The sequence below is a fragment of the Suillus fuscotomentosus genome (genome assembly GCF_016647785.1).
Source record: "Suillus fuscotomentosus strain FC203 chromosome Unknown F5891scaffold_52, whole genome shotgun sequence".
Classification (NCBI taxonomy): domain Eukaryota; kingdom Fungi; phylum Basidiomycota; class Agaricomycetes; order Boletales; family Suillaceae; genus Suillus; species Suillus fuscotomentosus.
In genome coordinates, this window is record NW_024539564.1 from 178,097 (window position 1) to 194,853 (window position 16,757).

The following is a 16,757-nucleotide window of genomic DNA, read 5'->3' on the forward strand; positions in this document are numbered from 1 at the left end:
TACAGCGATCGGCCTTTCAAGCTAACAAGTTGCAACTCGTTGGGCCTTGATCAAACGGTCACCCTCTCACTCCCATTGTTACTCTAGTGTACGCAGATCACAATAAACGAGTATTGCATTGTCCCTCATCAGTCTCTAGCGATTTGTTCATGGGAGTGTAGCGATATCTAGATTATCAACGGCGCTGCTCCATGGGTTACATAAACATAAAGCAAAAGTAGGTCTAGGCACATATGCAAACTACGCCGGCTAGGATCTCTGGCTAGAGCGAATGTCCAAGCCAAGCCCATCGTCCTTGACACGAACCAGCACAATTTCGTCATTACGTACACTTTTCTGCAGGATGGCACGTGCAAGTGGGTTAAGCAATTCTCCCTGGATGACTCTCGTGAGCAGACGGGCACCGTATTCCCTTGAAATACCCCGATCAATGAGCCATTTCTTTGCAGCACGATCGAGGTCTAGCGTCATTTTCTTCAGGCCATCCCGCTGTCGCAAGTCTCCCAAATGCTTATCCAAAACTTTGTTCATCATATCAGCCGACATGGTCCTCTGTGATAGGCATGCATGAGTACGATCAGCGGTGTAACGCGGTGCAGTGGTTGCGCGAGTGCTTACAAACATAACGACTTCATCGACTCGGTTGAGGAATTCGGGAGAAAATCTGGCCTCTTTAAAACGTTGCATGACAGCTTGCCTGATGTGATCGGATATCTTCCCACTTTCCTTGCTCAAAATGTCTGCACCAACGTTGGATGTCATGATAATTGCTGTATTACTGCGAATCTGAGTAAGCAGTGATATCAGACCGTGGTAGATCAGCCAGAATTCACCGGAAATCCACCAGCCGTCCCTGTCCATCCGTCAAGCGTCCATCGTCCATGACTTGCAAAAACAATGTCAAGAACTCCGCGCAAGTTTTCTCGATCCTGAAGGCATATGTAAAGCGGTACAAACAAATCATTAAACGAGCCTTACTCATCTAGTAAGATAATGCAATACGGCGTCCGTCGAACATACTCTGTAAGCTGTCCGCCTTGATCATAACCCACATATCCTGGAGGGGCACCAATCTGCGTACGTCAGCATACGTTCCTGCGTCATCGACACTCCGCAAGGGTATATTCACCAGTCGCGAAACAGAGTGACTTTGAGAATATTCGCTGCCATCGATGCGGATCATTGCCGTAGACTGTCCAAACAGTTCCTCTGCGAGCTGAAGGTTATTAGTAAGATTTGAGTTTATCAGATGGATCGTCAGCTTACAGCCTTCGACAGTAATGTCTTCCCAGTACCAGATGGTCCGGTAAAGAGCAGGCAGGCATTTGGTCGGTTGGCGTTGCCCAGTCCAGTGCGAGATAGCTGGATAGCGTTCACTACGGCATCGATAGCTTCCGGTTGCCCGATGACCTGGATAGACGTACATAGTCGTAAGTCGACTTCCCGCTCTCACATGCAGAATAGGGTTTAGCGAACCTTTTTCTCCAGGGTACTTTGAAGATGCAGGAGACGCTCTTTATCCGTGTCCAGTAACTGTCGCACTGGGATTTTCGTTGCCTTTTCCACAATAACAGCTATGCTTTCTGGTGTGATGATGTCTGGAGATGAGACAGTGCGTCGGTTTTTGGCCAAGAGGGACACAAATTGATGGTCCATAAATTCGGAATCTCTTTGGTCTCCCGAACCTTTTTGGACCGGACCTTTCTGCTCCGTTCGAACAAGGCTATCTCGTAGTCGTTTCATTTCATCTTCCAGCCGGGCAATCTTCTTCGAATCTATCGAAGGTTGGCTATAGCAAATTAATGAATCGTGTGCACCGTTTGTCACAGGTGGATAAACAAACCTTCTCGCTGTGTTCAACTCCAACCTCTTCTTTTGAATGCCGTCACGATAGCTCGCGATCAATTTCCACCATTCTGTTACTGCACTCTGTTCACGTTCTAGAAATCTCAACTTCGCTTTGAGTTGCTGCATAGCTTGTTTGGCCTCGTTCAGTGCATTGTCGTCACCAGGATAATTATCGCGCTATGGAAAAGAAGATTAAGCGTCCATCGAAACTCATATCCGCTGGACATGAAAAGAGACAATGTACCTCGAGGGACCGAATGTAATGTTCCTGCTGGACCACGCCTTGTTCAAGTTCCTCTATGGTCTCTGGCTTTAAATCTTGCTGTACTCTTGCAGAAGCACAGGCTTCGTCCATGAGGTCAAATGCCGAGTCAGGTAATCTATACTAGAGAAATTGATAGCGGTTCTGATATCACAATGTGGACAAATACCTTCTTGCAGTGAGATACCTGTGAGCGAGTTCGACTGAAGTAACTATTGCTTGATCCATGATCCAAACACGGTGGTGATTCTCGTACCGCTCCCGAGAGCCACGTAGAATAGTTTTGGCTTGATCTATTGTTGGCTCATCAACAATAACCTATGAAGCACGTTATCAACCTATCTCTACCCAGCAGGGCAATACAAACCTGAGCAAACCGGCGTGTAAGCGCGCCATCTTTCTCGATATGCTCCCGATACTCTGCTAGCGTCGTGGCACCTATACACCGGAATTGACCACGCGCAAGCTCAGGCTTCAGTAGGTTTGCTGCATCCCTGTGAATGCAAATGAGCTTCGATGTGTCACAACGATACAATGGCAAGACGTACATCCCAGCTTGGCCGCCCTGTCCCTTTCCAACAGATATAAGGTGGAGCTCGTCGATAAATAAAATAGCTGGGGACTGGCTTTCTTGACTGCGTTTCACGTCTTTGAAAACAAATATAAACGAAGATAAAACGCGTATCAGAGCGAAGCATACCATCTATGACACCTTTGACGCGCTAATGCAATTATAAGGGTCATCAGTGCGGGAAAATAAAAGAGCATTTCAACGTATCTCTTACCTCCTCATATTCACCCTTTCCTGCTCCCGCAAAAAGCGCGCCCAAGTCTAGGTTGTAGAGTGTGCCCTTCAGATTTTGTGGGACCTGATTTGCAGCCATTCTATGGGCGAGACCCTCAGCGACCGCTGTCTTTCCGACTCCTGGTTCACCTGGAGATCTTTCAATACTAGAAACAACAAACGTCGTGCAAACAACCCAAACCTAACAGAACAACAGAATTCTTGGTTCTGGTCGAGATGATCAATAAACGAACACAGATCAGATGAACAATTGTGGATGCTAACCGACGGCACAGGATCTGGATAGAACGACGAATCTCCTCGTCCTGCAATTAAGGTAAATGTTACATTTCCACTAAAACAACAGAAGTGTGGTGCATGAAAACTTGAAGGGACATACCCTTCCGATAGTGTCATCATATTTGCTTTCGCGCGCCAATGCCAACATATCAGTTGCGTACCTATGTCAGCGAGAAGAAATCAAATTTTGCCAAACGGTCCCTGGAGGAACTAAACTTACCGGGTAAGGTATTTAAAGCTATCGTCATCCTTCGTAATAACCTTCGAACCTTTTGAATCTTTCAATGATCTGACTACATCGTCTTTCGAAATGGCATGATCTTTGGCAAGTATCGTCGCAATCTCCGGGGATGCCACGACTGCAATGCTTAGATGATACGGATTAGCGTATAGATCTTGCTGTTGGATCGTGATCAGTTAACTGGTTGTATCATGTGAGTATTATAGGTTGATGCTCACCATTTCCCTCATTACTGCTTGGGCACGCTGAAAAACCTCGATCAGAGCTTGACTAGGCCCAGGGGTAGGTGTACCTGTAGTGTCAGATATGTCAATCCTCGTCCATTTTTGAAAGAACACTGAGCTCACGGGTCGGCACAGGAACATTCAAGTTAGCCTGAGAATGCACCCTGTTAATGCCTTTGGATCGAGGAGCTCGTTTTGGACGACGCCAGAAGGCCCCATTCTGAAAATATTCCAGTAAGCAGAAAGGTAGGAAAGGCGAGTTTGATAAATGACTGAGCCTACATGAGCTTGAACCGTTTTGGTAGCCTCTGTATTGCCCAAACTACCCGGGCGGGACCGTGGGAGTTCAGATACTACTTGTAGTAGAGTTGCTCTGACGCTTTTCGCAACATCAAGCTGGTCCGAGTCTCAGTTTAGCTTTGTCAATTCGAATGGGATATCTCACAGGCTCAATCTCGAGTTCTTTTAAGACGCCCCATAGGTGAGAAGGCTGCACCGGCGAGAATTGATCCAAATGGTCTACGTCAACAGAAACCCCGCATAGGGCAACGAGCATCATGTGCATGGGCGTGACTATGGAGAGCCAGGATAAGACAATGCCCCCAAGGTGAACCTTGACTAACCTTCGTTCTGATGCAATTTGACGGCGATGTCAGTGGATTTTTGCAGCATTTCGTTGGCTCGTGCCGTGAACTTGAAGGTATCATGGTTATCTTCGTTTTGTAACATGATCACAAGATTCACAACCAAGGCAAGATGTCGAACATTCTTCGACTGATACATCCTTATGTAGTGACGCGGCCTACTCGAACCTCTGACATAATGGAATGTGTAAGTTCAAACTTGACATGCCCCTTCTCGGCAGATCAAGCACCGGCATCAACGTGCTGTGGACATGCTGAAAGCGCGCGTTCCAATGACGCCCATTGTTCCCGTCAGGGTCCAATAAGACTCTAGGGCTTAGGGCATGCACGCGGCAGTGGAAATTAAACTTTCATTCCTGCCGCATCAGTCATCCTGGAATTCTTTGAAGCAGTGAGGGTGCCATGAGGTCTTGAACTTTAGGCAACTTGCATTTGAATTTTTCATGCAGTGGTGCTTTGCGGCCCCTATAAAGGCAAACACACAATTGGACTCTGGGTAACTTGCTTTTCGGTATTTTGTGTGTGTTCAACGGGTCTGCTGTGCGCCAGAGCAGTGTCCTCATCTAATGCAGCTTTTCGTAAACAACCCTTTCGGCACGACCTTCACTGTTGAGTTGTCCCCGCAGGATACTGCTAATTCTCTCAAGAGCAGGATTCTGGGGATCACCAGGCAAGTCTCTGTTGATAATTTCCTTCTCTGTCTCATTGTTCCATGGATATGAAGCTCGTCGGATTTCAATACTGCAGATGTGCGGTTGACCTTTGCTGGCCACGATCTGCCTGATCGCGCAACGTTTGCGAGTGCGAATGTCTCCAACGGGTGCACGCTGAGCTTTGGTGAGCCCAGGATCGGATCTAACAAAAGGTTCTTGTCTAACAGTATCATTACTCATGTTTCAGACTTTCGCCTGAGGGGAGGAATGCTTCCACAGCCATGTCCATTGCCCACCCCTCAGGAATCGGACGACAGAGTCGCTCCTCGTCAGATAGAAAGGGATACAATCAGTATGACGCTTCCAGGACAGATCATGATCTCAATCCGAACGATACATGACCAAAAACTTGATATCTTTGCGCCACCCAGCAGCTCCGTTTTGTTCCTCAAACAGAAAATATCGGAGAGTATTGAAGTGGACACTGAACATCAGCGTTTGCTGTTTTCCGGGAGAGTTCTCCAAGACGACGGTACCCTTGAAGATTATGGTGTCGCAAATGGGAGCGTAATGCAGCTGTGTACGCTTCTCTGCCTGTCTCCAGCCCTGTCGACCTTATGATCAATTGGAATGTCTGTAGCTATTCCACCTGGCCTTAAGATCGCTGTGAAGACGGAGCCTCAAAGACGAAGACGAGGACAAGAATCAGAGGTGCAGATATTTGTCAAGAATCTGAATGGCAAGACGATGGCCCTGATGATCTCGCCGACGGACACGGTAGAAAATCTGATGAAGAAGATCCAAGAGAGGACGGACATTCCACCTTCTGAGCAGCGCATCCTATTCGGTGGGAAACAACTCGTGCCCGATAGGATTTTAGCGGACTACAATATTTCGAAGGAGAGCACGTTGCATCTTGGTGAGTAAATGGGTTCGCCAAGATTTTTTGGTCTTCGTTAACCCAGTCTGTTCAGTACTTCGTTTACGGGGAGGATTGTGAGGCAAAAGATCGACGTGCAGTATTATGTTTTGGTTTCCAATTGATCCTCTTGTACGATATGCAGACACTGATGATGCAGATGTGTAGTGTATGATTATGCCATGGCCATGTAAGCACTCAGGTATTTGACGCTGCTGTAACAAGGTAAAATTGAACGACCAAGAATATCAAGTATTATGGTCTCAGTTCTCGATTTTCAAGAAAATCCTTGCCGGTAATGCTCATTCTCTGATCATGCGAAGAACCTGACCCGGCCAGAGGGAAGTCACGGTGACGAGATGTGAATTGAGGTAACTTTTTTGGTTGTATATGTATACGCGTTTAGCAATATGATGTTGTAGTACGGTGCTAAAGGGACTGTCAGCAATAGTCGAAAGCACTCAAGTCTCGTTCACACTGACAGTAGAGGATATCTGAAGACTAATGATGACATACAAGATTACATGATACGAATGCCTAGAACTATTCTAATATACACATAGCCACTTCGCCCTCTTTACGGAAAGAGTCTACGAATACTTGAAAATGCTGTCAAGAAGTTGAGGCAACACGGAATGGCTGAAATAAAGGTTTTTGCCTCACCTTTGGCAAAAAATTGGCGCTTCGGCCTTCTCCGAGTTGGGCGCAAAGAGCTTTGGCTTGAGGCTGTTGGCCAAACAGGTGGGAACGGCAATGAGTCATGTGAATGACTATTGTGGATGGTCTGGGAGGGTGACGGTGACGGTCTGCCTGCAGATTGCTCCATAGGAATCATTGTGGGGCGTTTCGACACATGTGAATGACTATTGTGGCTGGTTAGGGATGGTGACGGTGATAATCTGCCCATAGATTGCTTCATGGGAGTTTCGGGGCTTTTGGATGTCGGCACAGACCGATTGCTGTAATTCCGAATACCACTACGTTCCATTTGAATGACGTTTGCGCGGCATGAAGGACACGTGGATTGCGATGTTCCAAGAAGCCAGTTACCAATACAGCCTTTCTGCAGGAAACGAATATTCAGAACTCGTTCTCTATGGATCCGGCTGACTTACATGGAATACGTGAGAACATGGAAGCTGTATAAGAGGATCAGACTCGATCTCGGCGACGGTATGCAAACTTTTGCTCGGAGGTGGGTCAAAATCCACCAAACAAATGTCACATCGTGCATTATGCGCCTCGAGGTAAACAGTCTGCACAGGTGACTCGCCCAACGGTTCGGGGAAAGATGTCAAATCATAGTACCCAACGTCAGGTATGGGGACGTATCGAACGATGGGGAAGCGGGCTATCAGCTCGGAACGTAACTCGAATGACATCTGAGTCAATGTCACGCGCGTCAGCGACTTTATACTAGACGAAGTAAGAAAGGAGTCTGAGTCGTTTTTTTAGCTAATGAAGTTCAGCACATTGACCCGATTGCTCGAGTACTTCTACGTGCATGTAGCTATGACTCATTTAAATATTAGTCAAAGGAGGCACCTACTACTAAACGAGTAGTATTACTTACTACACGATACACACACATGCATGTAGCACATGTACATACCCACACCTGCTGCGAGTACTAGCTAGGCAGGGCATAAATAAGATTTGGATAAGAACGAAGTTCCTTCGTGATACTGGAACCCTAGTACCCTCCGAGTAGTCAGGCGGCCGCTACTAGTAGTAGTCTTCTGGCAGTTGTGTTCAAATTCTTTTGATCCGAGCCAAGGGTTCAAACGTTCAAATTTGCAAACTTTTAGGGTCCTGTATATCCATAGATTAGTTGAATATGGAAGGAGTTCAAGTTGCACGAGGCAGGAGCTCAAGGCCACTATAAGGTTCACAGCCTTCTAGCGACTTGCCATTTGCTGTGCCGTCACGGTAGCGTGTTGCGGTCGGTTCGGAACTTCCCTTCCGTGATGCACTTCATCACAATGGTGTTGTTCATTTGGTACCGTACTACCAGTAGTACATACTGCACATGGAAACAGGTAAGTTGCTGCATGTTCTTACTAGTACATAGATCATGACATTTTTTTTCAATCTCGATTTCGCGGCTTCGCGAGCGTTGCTGTGCCGCCACCATACGACTCGGACTCGGAGCTGATGGGCTGCCCTAGCCCAAGTTAACCGTGACATCTCACTACGGCAATAGCAAAAGATGCATAACATTAAAGCGTCAATTTTACGTCAACTTGAGAAACGAACTCTCATCGCACTGCCTGTTACAAACTGTGCTTTATGTCAGTGACGGACACTACTTTGCGCGGCGATGGTGCCAACGAATTAATCCCACAATCTCTGCCAGTACCAGTTTGAGATTACACAGTGAAATAGATAGCCTGTGGACCAATTGTGAATGGCTAGCTGGTGGGACCTACCTGACCACTCAGTTTGACCGTCATCAGCGTCCAGCTTCGTTTATCGCAGAGCAACGTTAGGATCAGGCAAACAATGGTTGGGCTGGGACCGAGCGGTAGCTCGGTTCGGGCGCTGGCGAGATTGCCGCTGGGTGTGAGGGGGAAACTCGACATGTGGGCTGTTTGAATGACTGAATACTGATATACAACATCAGCGGGTTGGATCGTGCTACGGAGTGCTACAGAGCGCTCTGTAGCACTCTGTAGTGAATTACGTTTGCCTGATGAATATGACATGATCAGGGAGGGTTCGTGCATGTGCAATATAATCCAATATTGGATGAGACGAAATCTGAGAAGTATAATTCTAACCTATGATCGTTGGGAGGGTGGGATAAATTATGCGAGCGGGTCGTATGTCGTAGCGATTGGCAGAAGTAGAGAGAATGAAGAATAGGCTTGTCGCTGGAAACCCGCCGGGGTTACGGCGGGAAACACTGAACGAATCAGACAACGAATGATAGGACAAGACCGTGGATTTTCAAAGCGTAATATAAATGAATAGATGATCAGCTCTCCTAAATATGATGTGTAAGGAGCCGCAGGCTCGGCGAAACTTTCCAAGCGGTCAACTTCCAAAAAGAGGTGTTTCCCGGGGATCTTTGACGAAACAAACCAAAGGTTCCTATTCGCAAGTAACGGCGTACGTGTATAGGGAAACGGTCGGGTGAGCGAGTTTGACGGTCGACTGTTTGATCTCTTCCCATGCATAGCTGCGTCTACTTCGTATCATGTGATTTCCCGTGGACACTTGTGACCGCGAACGCACGTCTGATAGCAGTCGAGGACGTAGGTGTTGCAACCAGACTACATAGGCAGGGGAGGGACAACACATAGAACGAGGGGCAAGGGTGACAGCTAACCAAAAGAGTATCATATGATACTAAGACAATACCAGACAATACATAAAAACCGAAGTCGTAGACCTATTGGTGCTAGGCATCATTGGCAACTGCTTGAGATTCCACATTCCGATGCTTGCGCTGCCTAGGAATCAAATTCAGAACATATCCATAGTTCAGCAGAGAGTGAAGGGTTGCGTACATGATACTACCGATGCGCGGGAATTTCCACCGCTTGGAGTCTACAGACGATGCAGACCTATTGAACATAAGAAAACGCTTCCAAAATGATTTCGGATGTGACGCCAGGACTGGAGCGGAAGCCGAGGTAGTGGCTATTTGAGGATGCAAAGAACTTTCAAAAGACAAAAATGGAGAAAGGGATGGTTCTGCATTGCGCGAGTTGGTAGTTTCTGGAAGAGCTTGAATTCCGTCCGGAAGCTCAACTGGAGAAGAGGTGCGGACTGGAGAAGGAATTTCATGCAACTCGGTTACATCCTGTACTTCGTCCGGTGCTGGTGCAGAAGAGGCTGAAAGAAAATCGGAGCTTGCTGGCGGCTTAAAATACATTGATATCAGATATACTGCTATTCAGACAAGACCTAAAGTTGTTACCTGGTCCATATAGCTTATGATATTAGACGCTGGGGAAACGGATGAGGCTGACACTACATTCATCATCAATGCAGACTCCTCTGATATATCCCACAGAAATATTATGTTTTCCCGGCCGCCTGTGGCAACAAGCTGGCCGTTTGGAGAGAAGGCTATTGCAGATACCCTTTTGGCATGCTGGAGCACACGACCGAAAGGTTTGTGGGTCGCCGTGCTCCACAGCCTAGCAGTGCTATCAGCGGACGCGCTAGCTATCAGCTCGCCGTCAGGGGAGATTTCCAATGAGACAATGGCGTCGGAATGTGCATGCAGTGGGGATCCGAGCTGGGCACCAGTCGGTGCACTCCAGAAGTAGATGTGGCCATCAGTACAGGCAGAAATGAGACGACGACTGTCTGCAGACCAAACCATTGATAACACATGGCTATCGTGGATTAGTGGTTGGTTTTGCTGCCTGCCAGTCGTTGCGTTCCAAATGCGAACCGTGCAATCAAGCGACCCACTTGCAATCTTGGTTCCATTGGGAGAATAGGCCACTGTCCCTACTGGGCCTTGGTGATCATCGATGTCGAATACAAGTTCCCCTGTTTCTACATCCCAGATGTTTAGTGTACCGTCCTCTGAAGCGGAGGCGATTCTTTTCTCGTCAGGTGAGAACCGTATGCAAGTGACCAAGTTTGTGTGATGCGACAGACAAATGATGATCTCCTTCGTATCTGCGTCCCATATGATGATCTTGCCATCTTGCGCCCCACTCGCAATTCTTCTCCCATCCATTGATACAGCCAGTCCACAAGTTATACTAGTGTGTTGCTCCAGCGAGCTTTCCTGCTTTCCTGTTTCCACGTCCCAAATCCGAACAGTCTGATCCAAGGAGGTGCTTATAACTTTGAGTTCATTCCTTTGTTTCGAGAACACTAGTCTGCCTAACCAATTAGTATGGCCTCTGAATGATTTAATTGGGGATAAGGATGGCTCCATGTGGTCGTTGGTAGAGTGAATGAGAATCTGGGGTAAATCACTCATCAGGAAAACCCTTCGGATGACAAAAAGAGACTAGAATTAGTAATAGACAAACTTGTCCGTGACCCTTACTATGGTGCCGATCACTTAGACACCACTACTTTTGTGCAAAGTTCCCACCCCCTTCAAAAAAAATCGGATGTTTATATACTCTTGTAGAAATGATCCTTTTGATGAGTAGAGTAAAACTACAAGAGGGATTTTCGATTGGATCAAATTTGAGTGAGAAAAATTTTCATCAAGATGCCGATTTGGCCACATGTAGAACTATGACCCCCCATCAGTCGAAAGTACATGCCACCATCTCAGGAACACGTCTATGTGACTTATACTTAGTAGAACTAAATTGTTTGACCTGAAATTGAGCATCTTTCATCTCCAGGCCTGTCTGATATGCCTCCATCCAGCAGTGCATGCAATGCTCCCACAGTCGGATCGTACTGAGCTGCACAGACTGCATTGCCAAGGGCATATTCTTTTTCAATGTCTCAAAAGTGCCGTCACAGTTGTCTTGGAGATATTTCTTGACCTTCCCCCAGAAATATTCAATGAAATTGAGTTTGCAGTGGAACTTCGGCAGAAAAATGCAGAGATGCCCAGCTTTGTCGGAAATTTCCTAAGTCGGTTGCAATAGGGTATCTTTGAGTCTCGGTACCAACTGTATTGATACCGAGTTGAGATTTTGTACCGATGTTCCATTATTGATACTCAATAGGAATATTTCTACCGAAGTTGTGATATTGATAGCGAAAGTTGGATTATTCAAGGTGAGTCACATTATTGATACCAGGTCACAACCTTGTTGACACTGATTATGTACTTTTGAATCAATACGTCTTCTGCAGCATGCACTGCAGCACTGTCCGATCCAGTCAACACTTCCTCCCTCTATCAACTGCGCCCCCCAATTGTTTTTCTACATCTTACTGGTATGTCAGTATCATCTTGAAGTCTGAATCTAACACTTGCATCAGTATTATGACAGAACACCACAACTTTCATCATCATATGCCTCCAGATAAGTATCGCCTGTGTTCAATTTGTGGTGCATCCTACCATCGACAAGGTCTCCGGATGCACGAAAACGCATGCTGAAAGCGATCTGAACAGAGGAGAGAGGATGTTGAACTTGCTAGAGAGATTCACCGAGGTACAACATAATATCAATCTGTCAATTGATGTTGCATCTGAATCAATTTAAATCAATTCATAGAGAGAGAACATAATGCGCAAATAGGGTCTGGACCTGTGTTTGTTGGCGACCAACCATCCAGCTCAGCTCTTCGTACGTTTTCACTAATATCTAGCTCACAGCCTTGAATTGATTGCCATTTGTGACTTGTTTTGGGCTTTTCATTCAAGCCGCTGCCTATCATCATTCACAGGACAATGATGCCTTCGATATTGATGGTCAAATAGACTATCCTAATGATCCTGACATCGGACAGATGAATAGTACATTTATTCTCTCTGCCTTCTCCATCCATTCAGCTCACAACATTCCTTTCAGGTTCTTCACCACCCGAATCTAGAACGGCATCACCTCGACCCCAGTTTGAGGAGGATGACATCCAAGTGCAGTATCATCCCAATAGTCAGCGCCCAACACAGGTTTTTCAGTTTGAGGATTATGGACATGGTCTTGGCGCCCCCACAGTAGTTCCACCAGTTGAACCTGAGCCGTGGTACCCATTCCAAACTCGGATCGACTTCGAAGTTGCGGAGCTTGTTCTTGAAGCAGCACTCACTCACCAGCAGACAGACCAGCTTTTTGACCTCATTCGTCACACCAAGTCTGAACAGTTCACGCTTCGGAATCGCAAAGATGTACGAGATACATGGGACATGGCTTCGTTTAAATTGACACCTGTCTGTATTCAATTTCTCTAAGTGTAAACTAATCTAAGGCTTTTGCGATAACAGTTTGTAAAGGAAGAGGTAGTTGTGCCATTTCAAGGTGATGATAAGACATTTCAACTATTCCATCGCTCAATATGGGACTGGGCTGTGGATCTCCTTCAGGATCCCCAAGTTGGTCCGCATTTTGTCTTTGATGCTGAACGGCTTTCGAAGTTTAACAGTGACAAGTTCGTTCAGTTCATTCATGAGCCTTGGACAGCCAACACATTCTGGGAGTATCAAGTACGTGACACTATTGTTTTATGGGTCTGCACCATGTATTAATGTAGCATTGTTATAGTCAAAAATACCATCAGATGCCAAGCCTCTCGCCTTCATTCTTTATGCAGATAAAGCCAAATTGTCGTCATTTGGTCGGGTGAAAGGTTATCCTGTTGTTGCTCGGTGTGCTAACCTTCCTGTTGCCATTCATAATGGAGAAGGCTTGGGTGGTGGACATGTAGTGGGATGGCTACCAATTGTTAATTCTGTCCTTCACTCAATGACTGAATATTATCAACTAACAGTACTTTGACAGGTGAAGGAGGACAAGAAGCGCTCTGGAAAGCTGGTATATGTCAACTTCAAAAATGCAGTATGGCATCAATCATTTCTGAAGATCCTTGCCTGCCTTGCACCACTGTCGAAGTTTGGATCTGCTGTTAAATGCTGGGATGACATCATTCATATCTTCTATCTGATCATACTCATACTCTCTGCAGACTACGAAGAACAGTTTGTGTCAATATTAATGCTCCCTCGGTAACATCTTTGACACTCTTACAGGTCTGTGATGGCATTGATTCGTGGTCTGATGGGAAAATTCCCTTGCCCTATATGTCTTGTGCCTCGTGATGAGCTTTCTAAGACATCTAATATTTATCCTCTTTGCACATCTGCAGGTGCGAAGGCATTACGTGTTCAGGCCCGAGAGTCTACAACCTTGGAAGTGCGAGAACAAATACTGAGCTCCGAGAGCCTTCGTGATGTTGATGTAAGTCTTTGTTTTGTTTCTGACTCTATTAATGTTTAAATTGTCATACTTAGAATTCATTTGATACCATGGAGAATACTGATGTTCATCGGGCTCTCTCAAATGACAAACTCCACTTTAATGATGGTGGCCTTTTCAGTGATCACCTGTGGGCTGAACTGCAAAAGTGGATCGAAAGTTCAGGTCGACAAGCTGCTGTGCAGATTGATAGCTCGTGCTTAGGTTTGTCTATGTTTTACAGATGCTAATTTAGATTTCCAGCTTTCACTCATTTCCATGCTGGCGAAATCTCAATCATTTTGACCAGGTTACATCGATATCTTTTTCTGATGGAATGAAGTATGAAGATATGTCAAAGGAAAGTTACTCTAGTAGTAGACTATCCACCATTAACTTAATTAAACAAATGTAGCTTATTGTCTTTGCAGCTCATAATGTATTTCGTCAAGATCAGGATTCAGAGGCTTATCTTCTGCTCCGTTGTATTTGTAGCTATGTGGAATTCAACACATATGCTTCATTAGACGTCCATACTGAAGACACTATCAAAGATGGCCGAAAAGCTCTCGAAAATTTGACTCAATTGATGGATGTATGTTCTTCATATATTATATTCTCAACCAGCAACACATTGATTCAACTATTGCGAGTCAGAAATACATCAAAGACACGTTAGACTTAATTGACAAGTCGTGGAATTTCCCGAAGAAACATCTTTCTGCACATCTCTTTGACAATATTGAGGCAAAAGGTGTCACCCAAAACTATAACACAAAACTGAATGAAAAAATGCATGGCCCACTGAAGGATGCTTATCAGGATCGTACAAACTTCAAGAACTTCACTGAGCAGGTAAGCATTACTATTACAACAGTGTATATTAAGTGCTGATGGAATTTGAAGATTCTCCGATATAACCATGACAGCCTTATCGCAGAATACATTTGCGGCAAGTTGAGCTGTCTTGATGCGCAAAAACTCAGCCTACTCGACGTGTCAGATCTGCCCAAGATTGATTCAGAGACTGAACCGATGACAGATGGGCTACATTTCAGTCTTGGCTCACTGCAGGCAATGCAGTCATTTGCAGATGTCGAAGCCAGTAAGACAGGCAATCCGGCCTTCATTTGATTTTGGATCAAGCTGAACAAATTTTTGAACCATACATTCAATGCCAATAATATACCATTTCCCAATGGGAGCTGAATCCAACTCGCTGCTGATGACACGGTGTGTCAACATTGCAAAGCACATTATTAGTAACTTATCGGAATCATTAACAGATCACTAAGTACTGATTTCTTAAAGTCAACTATGAATCACTCGTTGACTGGCATGTATCTGCCGATTATCTCCGATGCAGTTCAATGTTTCACGGATTGCCTCAATATGATTTCGTCATCCTGCAGACAGAAGCTAGCGTCATCTTCGCACAATTATTGATGGTCTTTACCTGCATGGTCGGAGATGTCTAATACCCTATCGTGCTCACTCTCCCATATGATCAACCTGTTGGTGCTTGTCCACAGGAGGACAAAGATTTTGACTTCTGGCGAGTTAAGGCAAAGCCTCGAGTCTCTGTGGAATTCTTTTCAGTGCAATCCATCATCCGTGGTTGTGTATTGGTGGAAGACAGTAGCAGACCCAATGAGGCTTTGGTTGTTGACACTCTCGATACAGATATGTTCCTTCGCATAAAGGAAATTTGTACTAATAGTACTACAGCTGGTTATTAGGTTACTTGTGACTGATTTGTTCACCTTGACCTTTGTTTGACTGCATTGTCCTACACTAAAGCAGCGAGTTATTAGCTTCCCCTTCAACAACGATCATTATCCTGTGCACCACACTCCCTCTCACCTGCCGCAATGACAAAGGACCAGCTCGGACTCCAGAGGAGAAAAAGCGACAACTGGAAGACCTCTCAGCGACGGCCCATTACTGCCACTATGATTCAGAGGCTGACTGCCAATGGTCATTAATCCTTGCACATTTCAACAAGTGTTTTGATTCCCACCTTTGCCCAAAAGGTTGTGACAACTGTTTGAGAGGTGGAGCAGTTTTTCGCCAGCTGTACACCTTGGAGGCGCAGCAGGTCAAGGCAATCTGGCTATTTGGGGGAATGGCCTCCACAGATAGGATCGCCCTCGGTCATTTCAAAGATGTATACATGGGTTGGATTCAGAACTGGGCGAAGGTTCATGAGAGTGGGCAAGGGTGTGGATTCAGATGGAGACCATACTATCATAAGTGCAATGCTAAGCACCAATATATTTGTGATAGCACAAGAAGCCTCTGTGGCATGCCTCAGCGGCAGCCTCCCCGTTGAACTGACATTTAGAGATAGTAATGCCACTTACCGCTGCTTCTACTCTTGCACCAGTTCATGTATCATCACCTGCTCCAACACCAAGCAAGAAGGTTTGCACATTCTTAACTTAATCTATGTTGTCCTAGCTAACATGTCCTGAATAATTAGGCTGCTACAGCCCTGGCAAGTATTACCTCACTAGTCTCGCCAACCAAGCCATCTGAATGGACACCCTTCCTGTTTTGATCAATGATCGCAAGTGTCGAGGACAAGCTTGAAGAGCTTTGCAAGAAGTTTGTTGGTGAAATTGACCCACCTGAAAGTCAGTGACTTAATTTCATTTGCGAATAAATCTTCAACTTAACTTTTTAGATATGGTAAATGTACTATGGACATTCTTGCAGGCATCTCATCGTGTGTTCGGAAGCTTGCATGCTTCTAGAAGATTTGCACAGTATTGGTCATTGGCTTTCTGCAGCTGACGATCCAGAAGATTCCCATAATATTGGTCATTGGCTCTCCGTAGCAGGTAGCCTCAAATCTGTTGCTTAGGCACCCAGGACGGCACAACAACTGGTCCAACGCCGCAACAAGCCTGGATTGATGGTATCCCTCAACTTTCTGAGCCTGCCATCACTTTCAAACCCACTTTCTCCCCATCGACACTTACATCAAGGATTCCACCCACCCCGAATACCTCTTTGATGCCATGGAGACTACCTGGCCTTAT

The 16,757-nt window shown here is 45.7% G+C and overlaps 5 protein-coding genes across 5 annotated transcripts; 2 read left to right on the top strand and 3 right to left on the bottom strand.

The window, feature by feature from the left end:
- Window positions 1-105: 105 nt before the first annotated feature.
- On the bottom strand, window positions 106-3,357 carry F5891DRAFT_1245779 (P-loop containing nucleoside triphosphate hydrolase protein). The gene is made up of 15 exons (XM_041369803.1): window positions 3,295-3,357; window positions 3,151-3,220; window positions 2,896-3,044; window positions 2,659-2,813; window positions 2,478-2,604; window positions 2,280-2,428; window positions 2,093-2,228; window positions 1,844-2,025; window positions 1,477-1,723; window positions 1,267-1,410; window positions 1,130-1,216; window positions 979-1,073; window positions 834-929; window positions 619-778; window positions 106-552 (listed from the first exon to the last, which is right to left on the bottom strand). The coding sequence occupies exons 1-15, from the start codon at window positions 3,340-3,342 to the stop codon at window positions 250-252; spliced, it is 2,148 nt and encodes a 715-aa protein (XP_041222340.1). The 5' UTR covers window positions 3,343-3,357; the 3' UTR covers window positions 106-249.
- A 1,401-nt stretch (window positions 3,358-4,758) lies between these two features.
- On the top strand, window positions 4,759-6,081 carry F5891DRAFT_1052172 (ubiquitin-related domain-containing protein). The gene is made up of 6 exons (XM_041362521.1): window positions 4,759-4,973; window positions 5,028-5,140; window positions 5,204-5,536; window positions 5,597-5,875; window positions 5,931-6,011; window positions 6,035-6,081. Exons 1-5 carry the CDS (start codon window positions 4,870-4,872, stop codon window positions 5,954-5,956), a joined length of 855 nt encoding a protein of 284 aa, XP_041222341.1. The 5' UTR covers window positions 4,759-4,869; the 3' UTR covers window positions 5,957-6,011; window positions 6,035-6,081.
- Window positions 6,082-6,242: 161 nt separating this feature from the next.
- On the bottom strand, window positions 6,243-7,257 carry F5891DRAFT_1280455 (uncharacterized protein; the record flags this gene model as incomplete). Its single annotated transcript, XM_041370417.1, has 4 exons — window positions 6,243-6,304; window positions 6,358-6,484; window positions 6,539-6,938; window positions 6,991-7,257. The coding sequence occupies 3 exons, from the start codon at window positions 7,255-7,257 to the stop codon at window positions 6,453-6,455; spliced, it is 699 nt and encodes a 232-aa protein (XP_041222342.1). The 3' UTR covers window positions 6,243-6,304; window positions 6,358-6,452.
- Window positions 7,258-9,079: 1,822 nt separating this feature from the next.
- Window positions 9,080-10,577, bottom strand: F5891DRAFT_1280456 (WD40-repeat-containing domain protein; the record flags this gene model as incomplete). The annotated part of the gene is made up of 3 exons (XM_041370418.1): window positions 9,080-9,330; window positions 9,388-9,743; window positions 9,801-10,577. The coding sequence occupies 3 exons, from the start codon at window positions 10,575-10,577 to the stop codon at window positions 9,279-9,281; spliced, it is 1,185 nt and encodes a 394-aa protein (XP_041222343.1). The 3' UTR covers window positions 9,080-9,278.
- A 1,638-nt stretch (window positions 10,578-12,215) lies between these two features.
- Window positions 12,216-15,452, top strand: F5891DRAFT_1130156 (uncharacterized protein; the record flags this gene model as incomplete). The annotated part of the gene is made up of 13 exons (XM_041364489.1): window positions 12,216-12,233; window positions 12,378-12,692; window positions 12,747-12,965; window positions 13,024-13,203; window positions 13,261-13,457; window positions 13,509-13,716; window positions 13,770-13,930; window positions 13,978-14,078; window positions 14,145-14,308; window positions 14,371-14,568; window positions 14,620-14,818; window positions 15,025-15,185; window positions 15,246-15,452. The coding sequence occupies 13 exons, from the start codon at window positions 12,216-12,218 to the stop codon at window positions 15,450-15,452; spliced, it is 2,328 nt and encodes a 775-aa protein (XP_041222344.1).
- Between the last annotated feature and the right edge of the window lie 1,305 nt (window positions 15,453-16,757).

Coding starts and splice junctions, on each gene's coding strand:
- F5891DRAFT_1245779 (XM_041369803.1), bottom strand. CDS start 3,342: ATGTTGGCATTGGCGCGCGAAAGCAAATATGATGACACTATCGGAAGG. Junction 2,605..2,658: donor CAGGGCGGCCAAGCTGGGAT/GTACGTCTTGCC, acceptor TTGCATTCACAG/GGATGCAGCAAACCTACTGA. Junction 1,724..1,843: donor GAGTTGAACACAGCGAGAAG/GTTTGTTTATCC, acceptor ACTACGAGATAG/CCTTGTTCGAACGGAGCAGA.
- F5891DRAFT_1052172 (XM_041362521.1), top strand. CDS start 4,870: ATGCAGCTTTTCGTAAACAACCCTTTCGGCACGACCTTCACTGTTGAG. Junction 4,974..5,027: donor AGGATTCTGGGGATCACCAG/GCAAGTCTCTGT, acceptor ATGGATATGAAG/CTCGTCGGATTTCAATACTG. Junction 5,876..5,930: donor GGAGAGCACGTTGCATCTTG/GTGAGTAAATGG, acceptor CAGTCTGTTCAG/TACTTCGTTTACGGGGAGGA.